This window comes from Balaenoptera ricei, chromosome 18 (assembly GCF_028023285.1).
Source record: "Balaenoptera ricei isolate mBalRic1 chromosome 18, mBalRic1.hap2, whole genome shotgun sequence".
NCBI lineage: Eukaryota > Metazoa > Chordata > Mammalia > Artiodactyla > Balaenopteridae > Balaenoptera > Balaenoptera ricei.
The window spans coordinates 49,457,546-49,470,445 of NC_082656.1; the positions used below are offsets into that span (position 1 = coordinate 49,457,546).

Consider the following 12,900-nt stretch of genomic DNA (forward strand, 5'->3'; position numbering starts at 1 on the left):
AATATTTTATTCAACACTGCCTTTGTATTTGAAAGTAGCCATAGACATTATGTAAATTAGAGTGTGGCTAAGTTCCAAAAAAATTTACTTATGGGCACTAAAATTTGAATTCCATATACTTTTCATGTGTCATGAAAGATTATTCTTCTTTTGATTTTTTTTCCCAACCAGTTAAAAATGTAAAATCATTCTTAATTCACAGTCCATACAAAAACTGACAGCAGCGTAGGTTTTACCCAAGTTCAGCAGCTTGCAGACCCTGCTCTACTGCTTGAACTGGTAGGTACATTTTCATAAATAGGTTTATAAGAAAATCATTGGAGTTCCTTTAGTTCGTAGAAATAGATAACAAAAAAATTTTTTAAGCTTGTGACTCTGAGAGCTATGGTTTTGCTTTTCTTCTGTCCTACAAATTCTTTTTGCTATTCTCATTTGGGTTGAGTTTTAATTTTAATTCTTGTCATTACTGTCAAAAAATGTAAATAGCACATTCCCGCATACGGACGATCCCTCAAAACCTATTTTCTCTGGTTTTATCATTTCTTCCAGTGGGGGTAAATCTTCTTTGGTATTTAACATTTCACTTTTAATTGGCCTTCATACTTAGAATCTTTTCAGGCAAACAAACTTGTAGGCTCTATTCTAATTACCCACTTGGGTCCCATACTCTTTAACGTGACATAAGAGTCAACCATTTTCTTTGGGGAAAATAAAAATTTCCCCTAAATTAAGTTTAATTAATATGTATCATGTGAGTTTACTAAACACTGCTTCAAATGAGTGAGACAATGAGAATGTTGAATTCTCAGTAATAACTATTATCAAAAATGATCATAAATTGAATCGATACCTTGATTAACAAATCAGTTCCTTCACTGATGACAATGTAGCATTCAGTGGCATTCTCTCAGGAAAGAATTTTTTGGTAGTTGATCTTGGCCTCCTGTGATATTTCTTGTTATTTTCCTCTGGTAAGGATACTTCCAAAAATTATTTAAGGAGCAAGTACACATCTTTGTTTATAGAGTACTATTATATGAAATATTCCCATTTGCATATTATTCAACTTTCTATATAAGTAATGACAGGGTCTTTACAAAATGTATAATGATTTGAATGCATCACAATAATACCATACAGAGTATTTTCATTGCCCTAAAAACCCCCTGTTCTCCATCTGTTCATCCTCTGTTCCCACCCACTAGCAACCACTGATCTTTTTAGGATCTCCATAGTTTTGCCTTTTCCAAAGTGTCCTACACTTGAAACAATAAAGTGTGTAGCCTTTTCAAACTAGCTTCTTTAACTTAGCAGTAGGCATTTGAGTTTCCTCCATACCTTTTCATGGCTTGATAGCTCATTTCTTTTTAGCTCTGAATAATATTTCATTGTATGGCGGTGAGAATTCAGCTAAGCTACTCTGTGGTATTGCTGCTTCAGCATCCATTTTGTTTGACCACGTGGCCTTCGGGGACCTTAAACTGACACTAGCCCCCTTCATGCAAGTGCATTCTCTAGACAGCAGCCAGAGTCATGAGCAAATGTAAGTCCCTGGTATGAATCCCCAAAAGCCCTTGTGATCAACAGTCTTCTTAGATAAGACCCCTGGGAGGCTTACCAAAACCCTACTCTTTTGGTTTGAATTGGCCAATCCAGCCCCAGCCTGGAAATCCTGAAGTACCCCACCCATGGATCCTAATAAGGCCATTTGCCTCGGGTCCTGCCTTGTTGTCTCTGTCTGCACTCTGCCTTGACACCCCTGTCTGGTCCCTTGAGGCATGCCAAGTACTTCCTCCATGACCTGTGAGTAATAAACTTCTCTATTTCATTTTTTCTTGTGGTCTGTTGTTGAACCATGGCTCACTCACTTAACAAATGCTAATTCAGTTTTTGGAAGTATAGCTGACTTACAATATTAGTTTCAGGCGTACAACATAGTAATTCAATATTTTTATAGATTACTTTCCATACAAAGTTATGACAAAACATTGACTATATTTTCTGTGCTGTACTTTACATTCTTGTAGCCTACTTATTTTATACTTAGTAGTTCAGTACCTCTAATCCCCTTCACCTGTTTTGCCCCTCCCTCCCAACCCTCTCCCTTCTGGTAACCACTAGTTTGTTCTCTGTATCTGTGAATCTGTTTCTGTTCTATTTGTTCATTTGTTTTACTTTTTAGATTCCACATATAAGTGAAAACATACAGTATTTGTCTTTTTCTGTCTGACTTATTTCACTAAGTATAATATCCTCCAGGTCCATCCACATTGTCACAAATGGCAAACAACAAAGTCATCGCACATGGAGGTACACAATTTTTTTATCCAATCACCTCCTGAAAGGCATCTTGGTTGCTTCCAAGTTTTGGCAATTATGAAAATAGCTGCTATAAATACCCATGGGCAAATTTTTGTATAGACCTAAATTTTCAACTCCTTTTGATAAAAATCATATGATTGTATGGTAAGAGTATGTTTCGTTTCATTAGAAACCACCAAACTGTCTACTAATATGGCCATACCATTTTGCATTACCACCAGCAATGAATAAGAATTGTAACAAGGCCTTTTATATGAAACATGCTCCAGACACTTCCCTAAACTCACATGTATTATATCCAGAAAAACAAGATAATAATTATGTCAAATATGGATAATGCAGCATGAGGTATCTTTTACTTAGTTTAAAAATTAATAATCTATTCTAACAATGCGAATGGTACGGATGAACCTATTCGCAGGGCAGGAATAGAGATGCAGACGTAGAGGATGGATGGGTGGACACAGAGGGGGAAGGAGAGGGTGGGATGAATTGGGAAACTGGGATTGACAAATATACACTACCATGTGTAAAATGGATGGCTAGTGGGAACCTGATGTATAGCACAAGGAGCTCAGCTCGGTGCTCTGTGATGACCTAGATGAGTGGGAGGGAGGTCCAAGAGGGAGGGGATATATGTATACGTGTAGCTGGTTCACTTTGCTGTGCAGTGGAAACTAACACAGCATTGTGAAGCAACTATACTCCAATAATAAATACATAAATAAAGTACTTTGATTTAAATATACATTATAAAATAATATGAATGAAAAAGTATACACACGCATATTTAAAAGTATACACATACCCTCCCACACACACATATACAGAGAGAGCCAGAGAAGTGTGTATATATACACATATGTGATACCTGTATAACAATAATGTTATCTTGCACTTACTGTGTATTTTTGAATTTACAAAAAATTTCAATTTTATTATTTCATTTAGTTTTTACACCCACACTGTATTACACATTTTTTTAGGTGTAGAAATAATCAGAAAGATTTAGTTACATGCCCAAGGTGACACAGCTAGTTAAGTGGCAGAACCATAATTTAACCCTTCTGGTCTTCTGAAAACAAATCAGATACTATTTTCCACACCTTATGGCTCATAACACCACACACACATACCCACATACCCACAAACACAAACACAACTGTACATATAAGCACATACACACAATCTGAAGTATATCATTTAAAATCCTATGTTCATCTCTCCCTTAGTAGATATAATAGAGAACTTCAAGTTAGCCTAGCCTGCCTAAATATTGTACCCCTGGTTCTAATTACTATAAGTGACTTTTTTTTCTCATAATCTATTTATTATCACTTAGCTTTGTAGAGTTAGAACTACTTGTGGAGTAAGAAAAATGGATTGAGTGATGGTGGCTTAAGATGATTTTGGCTTAAGGCAAATCAATCACGTAATTAAACAATTACCTTAATAACAGATGTCTCAACTCTGGATGGGGGACTCTGAACTTGTGCTGCTGCCGCCATATTGGCAATGGTGCTGAGGTGGTTCATCTGGCTCATTGCCATGGTGACAGATGCTGGAGGTAGGCTGACAGGAATTAGAGGGTGGGGCATCATCATAAAAGGCAGTTCCAGTCCTGTAAAAAATACACATATATCATCATTTCTCTATTCAAGTAAAACAATGAAACATGATATATCTCATTAATTAAAACGGTTAAGGACATAAATCATTGAAAATTGAAGCATTTTAAAATGTTCTAATAATGAGAGTCAAAGGAAAAATATTTGTCCCCTTTGTATGCAACAGTGCCCACTTATCACTCAGGGAAATTAGGCTTAAAGCTAACCAGTTTGGTGCCATGTTCTATCACTCACCACTCTTCATTTATGTTTAATACAAACAGTCAGTTCTTTGCTACATTATTCTTCTGATCAGTCTAATTCTTGTTTAAAATACTATGGTTTTCTTTATCACGTTTAGCTGTCTAAATGTAGTGTAGCTATCTACTATGTCCTATATTTTACTAACCGATCATTAGATTTTTTTATTCCTTGCAACTATCATTTTTAGTGCTCAAAAATGCCATCGTACCATTTGGCAGAAGGTGGCTCTGCTGAAGATGGTGGAGAGGATGGCTGACGGGAAGGTTAAGTGCGCTAGGTGTGCGGGGGCGGGTAACAGAAGCCTGAGATCCCCGGGGTGGGGAAGAGTACAGTGTTTCCTTTTCCCAAGAACCTTCACTGCTGCCTGTGGGGAATGAATATCAATTATTTGGATACAATATTATTCCAAATCTTCTACTGAATATTTGGAAATGAGGTTTTAAAAAAGCATATCAGACGTAGAGAATGGACTTGAGGACACGGGGAGGGGGAAGGGGAAGCTGGGACGAAGTGAGACAGTGGCATGGACATATATACACTACCAAGTGTAAAATAGATAGCTGGTGGGAAGCAGATGCCCAGCACAGGGAGATCAGCTCGGTGCTTTGTGACCACCTAGAGGGGTGGGATAGGGAGGGTGGGAGGGACGGCGCAAGAGGGAGGGGATATGGGGATATATGTATACGTATAGCTGATTCACTTTGTTATAAAGCAGAAACTAACACACCATTGTAAAGCAATTATACTCCAATAAAGATGTGGAAAAAAAAATCACATTTGGAGATTGGCTAAGTGATTTCTTGGGAAATAAGCTCAAGTAAGTAAATTTCCCCTAAACCATATTTTCTTTTTGTTTTTCTATTTCTTAAATACAGTCTCAAATTTTCTGAAAAAAAACATTTTTACAAATAGGCAGCCTATTTGTGGAGACTACTCCTGTTTGACTGACCAACTTAATATAAAATGAATTCTATTATATACCTAGAGAATTAATTACTTCTTGGAACTGAAGCACACTGATAGTTATAGAACCCAAAGTTATCCTTGTATAATAGAATCCCAGTCACCCTTCAGAGTTAAAGTTCCTAATTTAATTCCACAGAAAATCCTAAACATAGAATCATTAAATGCCCAACTTGGTCAGACATGGTCCAGGGAACACAAAGATCATTTACAAAAGATAATAATATCAAAGCAATAAATTAAATGTGTGTGAATCAATAAATATATCTCTTGTTTTCAACTGCAGAGAAACTTAAGTTTATGACTGTGGCAATACAAGTGCCAAAGTCAGAACAGTACCTTTAAGGGCGTGTATTTCAATATCATGGCCACGTCTCAGATTAAATAGATCTTGAAACACCTTAATAGGGTACTCCTTGGAAGGTTTTTATATATCATTTCAATTTAAGCATGTTCTCAGATTAAATTATTTTACCATTAATTTATTGTTTAACTGAATCTGTTGAATATACAAACTACCCACTTGAAAGAAAGTTTCTGTAATATCCCTGTCAGTTTATGAGTTTTCATTTCTTAAAAAAGGAAAAGAAACCATGTTTCCATATAATACACTTAGAAACAGCAAAGTTGGTAAAACTCCAATTTAAATGTTTTAGCTCTATTAAGAGCCTCATTGTAAAATCTCTAAGACATAATTTTTAATGAAGAATACTTAGTTGCTGCCATGATTTTTTTTCCATTTACTTCAGGAAGACAGTTAAGGTTCAATATAAATTCAAACTCATTAGCTCAATACTGTCTGGATCTTAGAGTAAATTGTTCAGAAGTGGGTAATGAAAACTCAATTCAAATTCTTCAGCAATCAGACAAAGCAATTTTATTAAACAATGAAAAGAATCAATTAAATGGATATCTTTATTATTTTACAAGAAACCAGGACAGCTTTGGCTAAAAAGAAAAGTTTATAGCTTCATACAGAAATGACTCACATAAAAGCAATCTCTCCAGCTTGCTCCTACACTATGATATAAAAGTTCACTTCTATATTCACAAACTTATACAGCTTATTTCTCTACTCATGACTTTTTTGACGCTTTATACCAAGGTCCTAGTCAAACAGGCAAAAGCTGTAAGTACATAAATTTTTTGAACATATTACGTCAAGAAAGCACTCAGTGACAAAACGTTTTAAACACTTTCACTTTATATTGTCTTTATCAAAGTATATGCAAAATTCTTCGTTACATATTTACTTTTTATGTTATCATTTAAAACAAGAGTTAAAGCATAATCACCAACTATGTGGATATAGAAATAACACTTTGGAATAAATGTTACTGAATATGGGGACTGCATCGGAAATTTATGAATAATAGATAATTTTCTCTTTATACTTCATTTATCCAAGGATTACATTTTTATAGTAGATTGCATTTTTGAGGTTAACTAATATTAACTAATATATGGAGGAGGGAAAAATATTCACATTCATTATTTTGGATTGAGTTTGAGTTCTGCTTATACCTATTATCTACTTTTGTTTCTCTGTTCAATTGAGCCAATTTCTTTTATTTACATCTAGATTACCAGTTAATAAATGGGAAAAGCCATTTTCCCAATATACTTCAATTTCACTCTTGTATCAATAGAGAAGCACTTATAATTCTATTTTTTCACATTATCAAAGTGTAAAATATAAAGTTAAAATTCTGATTAAATCATTCTGGTAACAGATTATATACAAAATACTACCTATTTCCACATCTCTTTTGGATCACAGGATATCAGTCCCTTGTGTAAGGGTAAATATCAATCATCCATATATGAATTTTCCATAGCAAGTTTATAACACTAGATTGGATTTTCTCACTACATAAAATGCTCCTAGCCATCTCCGCCAATCATCATTTGTTAAATACTCATGATGTTAGCTCATTTGGGTAATAAATAGAGCAAACAATTAAGAAACTAAGTCTAATGAAAAATATACAATATATAACCAAGTCAGCTGTAAGTGATTTTTGCATAATTTATAACATCCTTCTCCTCTATTAGCATGAATAAATAAGAATTGAAAATAGGCCACTTCAGAACAAGACATGCCCATAGTTATTAAATGTATAATTTCAAGTGCTTTGGTTTAAGCCAATATATTTGATATAAGCAGTATCTATGTGTGAGCCTACACACAAACATGCATACACATATACACCTTTAAGATTAAAGCTTATTATTATGACTGCATGAAAACTTACAGGAGACAGCAGATTTCGCATATAAGAAAAGTTCTAACAGTTGGTAAGGAGAGTTACAGAAAAGAAACAGAAAAGAATTGATTCTTTTCTCTTCTTCCATTCTTGTAGAATCCTACCATTTCTTTGACTTTACAATGGAATAAAAAGACAAACTTGATCTAGCCCTAGTATCCTCAAAGAACATATTCTATAATAGGGGGTAGAGACATGTATGCAAAAACTCAGACATTTGATAAATATATAAAATGGTTTTGAACCAAGGAAATTGGTCATGAGCTCATGAAAAGATTCAGCGCATCCAGTTGTTTGATTATCTAGACACTATATCCATATTTCACTGTGTTAGAGGGAAGGATTAAAGGGAGAGAGGATCTCCCACACATAGTCCTAAACACATACTGTGGAGAAGCATGGGAACAATCTCAGGCTAGACACCTGCTTACACAGGTGGAAATAAAATCTGCGCTCTGACTGATGGCAGAACACACAGGCAGCTGTTATATGATGAAGTTAAGTAGTGTAACCACAAGCATCAGGAAGGCCAGCTCCTCATGCAATGGCGTGATTTTGGTGGAGTGAGAATTAACAAATGTACCATCTTACAGCAACCAGATATAAGTGGGCACATGAACGCAAGAGGAAAAATTGAAATTAACACCTGATTACCAGTTTTGTCTCTAGCTAAAACCTATTAATGATGCATTTATATAACCTGAAACAGTTTATTTACTCTGCCTAATTATACCGAGAGTAAGAATATATCTTTAATTATATATGCAAATATATGGAAGTTATATACAAAAAGTGATTGTGTGTGTTTAGGTTTCCTTTCCTGTAAAAGATGTGTATTTCTCAGGGACAAGCAAGGTCATTTTACGGTTCAGTGTAACTGAAATTCTGATTCATAAGGAATAGGTATGGGACGTTCCCTGCTTGCACGCTCTGCACCTCCAACTTTAAAACATAGTCGTAGGTTCTGAAAAAGTAAATAGCTTGGTGGACTATCTTAGTCTTTTTTCTGAGCTCAGACTATATTTTGTATCCTTCCATTTTATATTTTTATGGTATTTTATGATACATATTTTATGATGGATCAGGTTATAAACAGAGAAATAGACTACTTTGGGGAGAAACCCTTAAATTTGGAAGCCATCCCTACTTTAAAGGTAACCAGATTGCCAAACAGAACTGATGGATAACAAATATAAACTAGTTTAATTTTTCCTCTAATTACTGCCTTCAAATATGCTCTGTTAAGGCTCCCTCTTCTGCCCCTTAATAACCTTGAGCAGATTTTGAGTATAAGAAAATCCATTCTAGTTAACACCACTCTCTGCGTCCTCATCCCCATCAGCACTTGCCAGCCCTAGGGCCTAGGTAGCTGGAAGACAGAGGGGTTTGGACAGCTTTTCATCCATCTATTCTCTTGGGTAGGAGGGTGAAGTTCTCCCATCCAACCAGTTCCTGCTCAAGTCCACTGTCACTTCTATGGCTATGCCTATTGGCCATTGACATCTCTCAGGTGGCAGGTGCCTAAATGCCAAGTATTCCCTGCCAAGTAATGTCTGATCATTTAAGGGGGTCTTCCAGGGGAACCTCCTAACTGCACAAGTCCCTGACAATGGAAATCTCCTGCAGCTTCCTGCTCTTCTAAGCTCCCCAAACTGCCATGGTCTCCTTCTCCTGGTGTGGGTCCTTTTGTTCTGATGATGTCCACTCTCTCTATTCTGTCACCTCTCCTCAATTCTTTCTCCCCTTGCTCAAACATGCACAGAAAGCAGATCAGCAGTTCACACCAAAGCAGACATCCAGCTATGAAATGAGGTGGAGGCATCTGTAATCCTTGAGTAATTCTCTTGAAACTCCTCTCCCTGCACTTGGTGGTGAGGAAGGACTCTCAAAAAGGAATCACTAAGCCACAGCTCCCTCCATTAGGTGCTGTCTTTTCACGACAATGTTTTCTCCGAATCTCCTCTCCTGTGTTGGTCTTCCCCTCTTATAAATGGAGGAAGAGGATGTCTGCGGAGTCTGGAGTGATAGTTAAGATAGCAACTCTGGTTCAGCTGCTATTAATAAGTACTGATTGGTATTTACTTTTTGTAAATTGAGGAGTACTTGGTCCCTTTTGTTCTTGTGTGGAACCACAGGAAAATTTCTATTTAATATCTTGTTACATAGCATATTCAGTAGAACCAACAACAAATATGACTATATTATAAGTAGAATTTTAGTAACTGATTCTTGTAAAAAACTGAAAGAAAGGGAAAGAAATATGAATGCTCAACATTTGCAATGTTATTTCACAAATCAACTGAAACTTTATCAATTGAGACAGTTCAAAGAAAAAAGATTACATGAATTAAAAAAAATAAAGAATGATTAAATGTGGAGATAATCATTAATAAAAGAAAGAAGATCATTTTTTGGAACACAATTTTTATGTAGGAAAGGACATGAAAACTGCTTTGGGTAAGGATATTATTACTGTTTCTCTTTAATTAAAAAAAAAACTATGGGTATGTATATCAGTGGTACTGATTAAAATCCTAGCCCAAATAATTACATTTATTACTGAATCCTAAACATAGCTAATAAGTAATAGGTTCCAAAAGAGAAGGCCACTGTATATTTTTTAATGAATTTTGGACAGAGTGCATGTAAAGTAATCAAACACAAAGTTAAAGTGATCTGTAGAAAAGAAATGCCTTTAAACCACCATGCATTAAAATAGTAAAAGTATATTTAAATGTTATTATCTTTTATACCTAGTTGATATGTAACTATTTGTTCAGATTTTCCCACAGGCTGACCCTGATAAAGGAGGCAAATCTCAAAGGGACTAACGGTCACACCACAGCTTAGTGAGTGACACTGATAGACTGTGACGGGAACCTGACATTGTCAAGATTCGTTTACAATGAAAATGATGGCAAGAGCGGGCATTTACTCCATACCATTGGAGACCACTTAGAAGGATGTCAATGCCATCTTAACAACGGAATCAAGACTGCTAAGGAAAAGTAAATACTAGTCTCAGACACTACAGATGTTCAGCTGTTACTTCAGCGGTAGGTGAGAATAAACAAGCTATTGTCTTTTAGAGGATAAACTTCACCCTAATAAAAAACGAGATAGGAAGCGTCAGCAGTAATGCTAGTATTTTGCATAAATAGGAGAAATAGTCCTTTCACGAATTACTATAATGTAATCTTTTAAATCCTTTTCTGGATAATGATCTGAGCTCAGTGATCTAGTTTAGCAAGTAGAAACACTGAAATCTTCCGGTGTTTTGGTTCAACTTTATCAAATTGCTTTAGTTTAAAATGAGGAAGAAGCAATCTGTAAAGCGTACTATTAATTGGGGAACAATTTAAAATGTTCCAGTTTAAGTACAGTGGTTTAGCAAAGAAAACAGCACAAACACCTCCTAATTGGTATTGCACAATAATGTCCACAGAGCAGGCCATTTCCAGAGTCTAAAATTTATATTTGCACACATATCCTGTTTGATTTGGAAGTGCTATTTTTTCTTAGAGAGAAAGAATAATATTGTCATGAATTCTAACTATCCCACTGCCAATAAATATGAGTCATTTAGGAAAACATGTTACTTTCCCAGAAATAGGCATTTTCTTTAGTTATCTGTCATTAACTAAACCTAACTCTGAGTGTTACACATTTGTTAACTAGAAATCTAAAACTCTTGCCATACAAGGAGGTTTCTATTTTACCTGTGTTGTTTTCTTTTGAATGCAGAACTGTTTTGAAACATTTTATTTTATATGTAATGGTGATAATATAATACTGGTGCTATCAGTGTCCTTGGACTCAGCAGAACTATGATATTACCTAAATTTCATCAAGTTGAGATACTTCTATTGCCTTACATACTCCACAGTGTTGTTGAAAGTAGCATAAGTTAAGCTGTTGCACAAAGTGGCACACAAAATACTGGAAATCAGAACTGTTTATTTTTAAAATTTTGCTTGAATATTATTTACCATGGCTAATGACTAACTTGCAAGAATAAGAAGCAAATTGTAAAATCAGAGCTGAAGTTCAAGTCATTAATGTCAGATGGGATACATAAATGGATACTTGAAAAACAGGCAGATATTATTAAAAAACAATTACACTGAGAATCTTTGAGGAATCATGGCAAACTGGAACAGCATTAGGAAACTAAAAATAGACAATGGTTTCCATTTAAATAACCTTGATTTTGAACTCATGAAAGTTATTAGACTAAATTATTATATAAAGAATACAGTACTTTACATATTTTCCCTTTTTTCATACCAAATTCCAGAAAGTTTTGATGCAACTTAAAATAAAAGAAAGAAGGCCATTACTATAAAGATAAAAGGTTAAATACTTAATGTGGGGAAGACAATGATAATTATATCAGAAACACTTTGCTTGTTGATGTTGTTGTTTTCTTTGGACTCATTAGCACTGTTCTAAGTGTTAACGAGGTAAAATACATCCCCCAAACAAAACAAAGCAAAACAAACAAATGCAGACTCAGACTGGTAAATAGTTACATAGAACTCAGTATAGGAAAGAAATAGTAGCTACATTAATTGTATTGACTAAATATTTGGGTGTCTTGTTGATATGCATGACTCTAAGCAAGAGTCAAATGTTTCTATTCAGTGGAAATTAAGATATTGCAACAGATAGGTTAATTTCTACAGCTAAAGTATAATGCTATTACAGACAGTGTAGAAACAACAATACTAGGAACATATTTAAGCTTTCCAATCTAAAATATATGCATAAAGTTCTTCAGAATAAAGCAGTTTGGAATAATGTATCCATGTTAATTTAACTGCATCTTTTAACCTTTCTCATAGTCAATGTCAATGAATTTCTACCTCTTCCCATTTTAACTCATCAAATTATTTTTCCATTAGGCAAACAAATGAACTAGAAATTCTCCACTCTAAAGATATTGTAATTTCCCTATAGAGTTACAATTACATCAAATAAAATTTCAAGTTAATATACTTTCTATACTGTTACTAGAGTACTCAAAGCCATAGTATACAATATTAGCAATTTTATGTTCATGTGTAAGTGTTGCTCATGGTCAGTTGAAATCAGTTTTAACTTCCAGTGTTTCATATAATATTTTCAATTTCAAATTATTTATGTTGAAATTGAAAAATCTTCTCACTTGAGCCAAAATTGCTATTTAATTTTCTAAAAAGCATAAAACTCTTATAGGTAGGATAGCAGGCTCATGGAATTCTTTTGATTTCTCTCATATGCATGGATCTAAGTGTTAAATTATCTTCTCCCCAAACCTGGTTAGCCTCAAAGAATGACATCACCAGATAGTTGTATAAGCCACAAACCTAGGAATCATCTTTATCTCCTCCTCTTTCACTGTCCAATTCCTGTTGATTTCATCAATGTGATTTATCTCTACTTTGTTTCTCTATCTTCTGTTGTAATCATATTCAAGGACCATCATTACTTTTAAG

The 12,900-nt window shown here is 34.7% G+C and overlaps 1 protein-coding gene across 1 annotated transcript in view; it reads right to left on the reverse strand.

Annotated features, from left to right (window-relative positions):
* Positions 1-12,900, reverse strand: part of DACH1 (dachshund family transcription factor 1) — a 412,554-nt gene that overhangs the window by 127,770 nt on the left and 271,884 nt on the right. Inside the window, exon 4 of the mRNA XM_059902726.1 lies at positions 3,771-3,943. Within this exon, the coding sequence (XP_059758709.1) occupies positions 3,771-3,943 (173 nt within the window). The remainder of the gene's footprint in view (positions 1-3,770; positions 3,944-12,900) is intronic.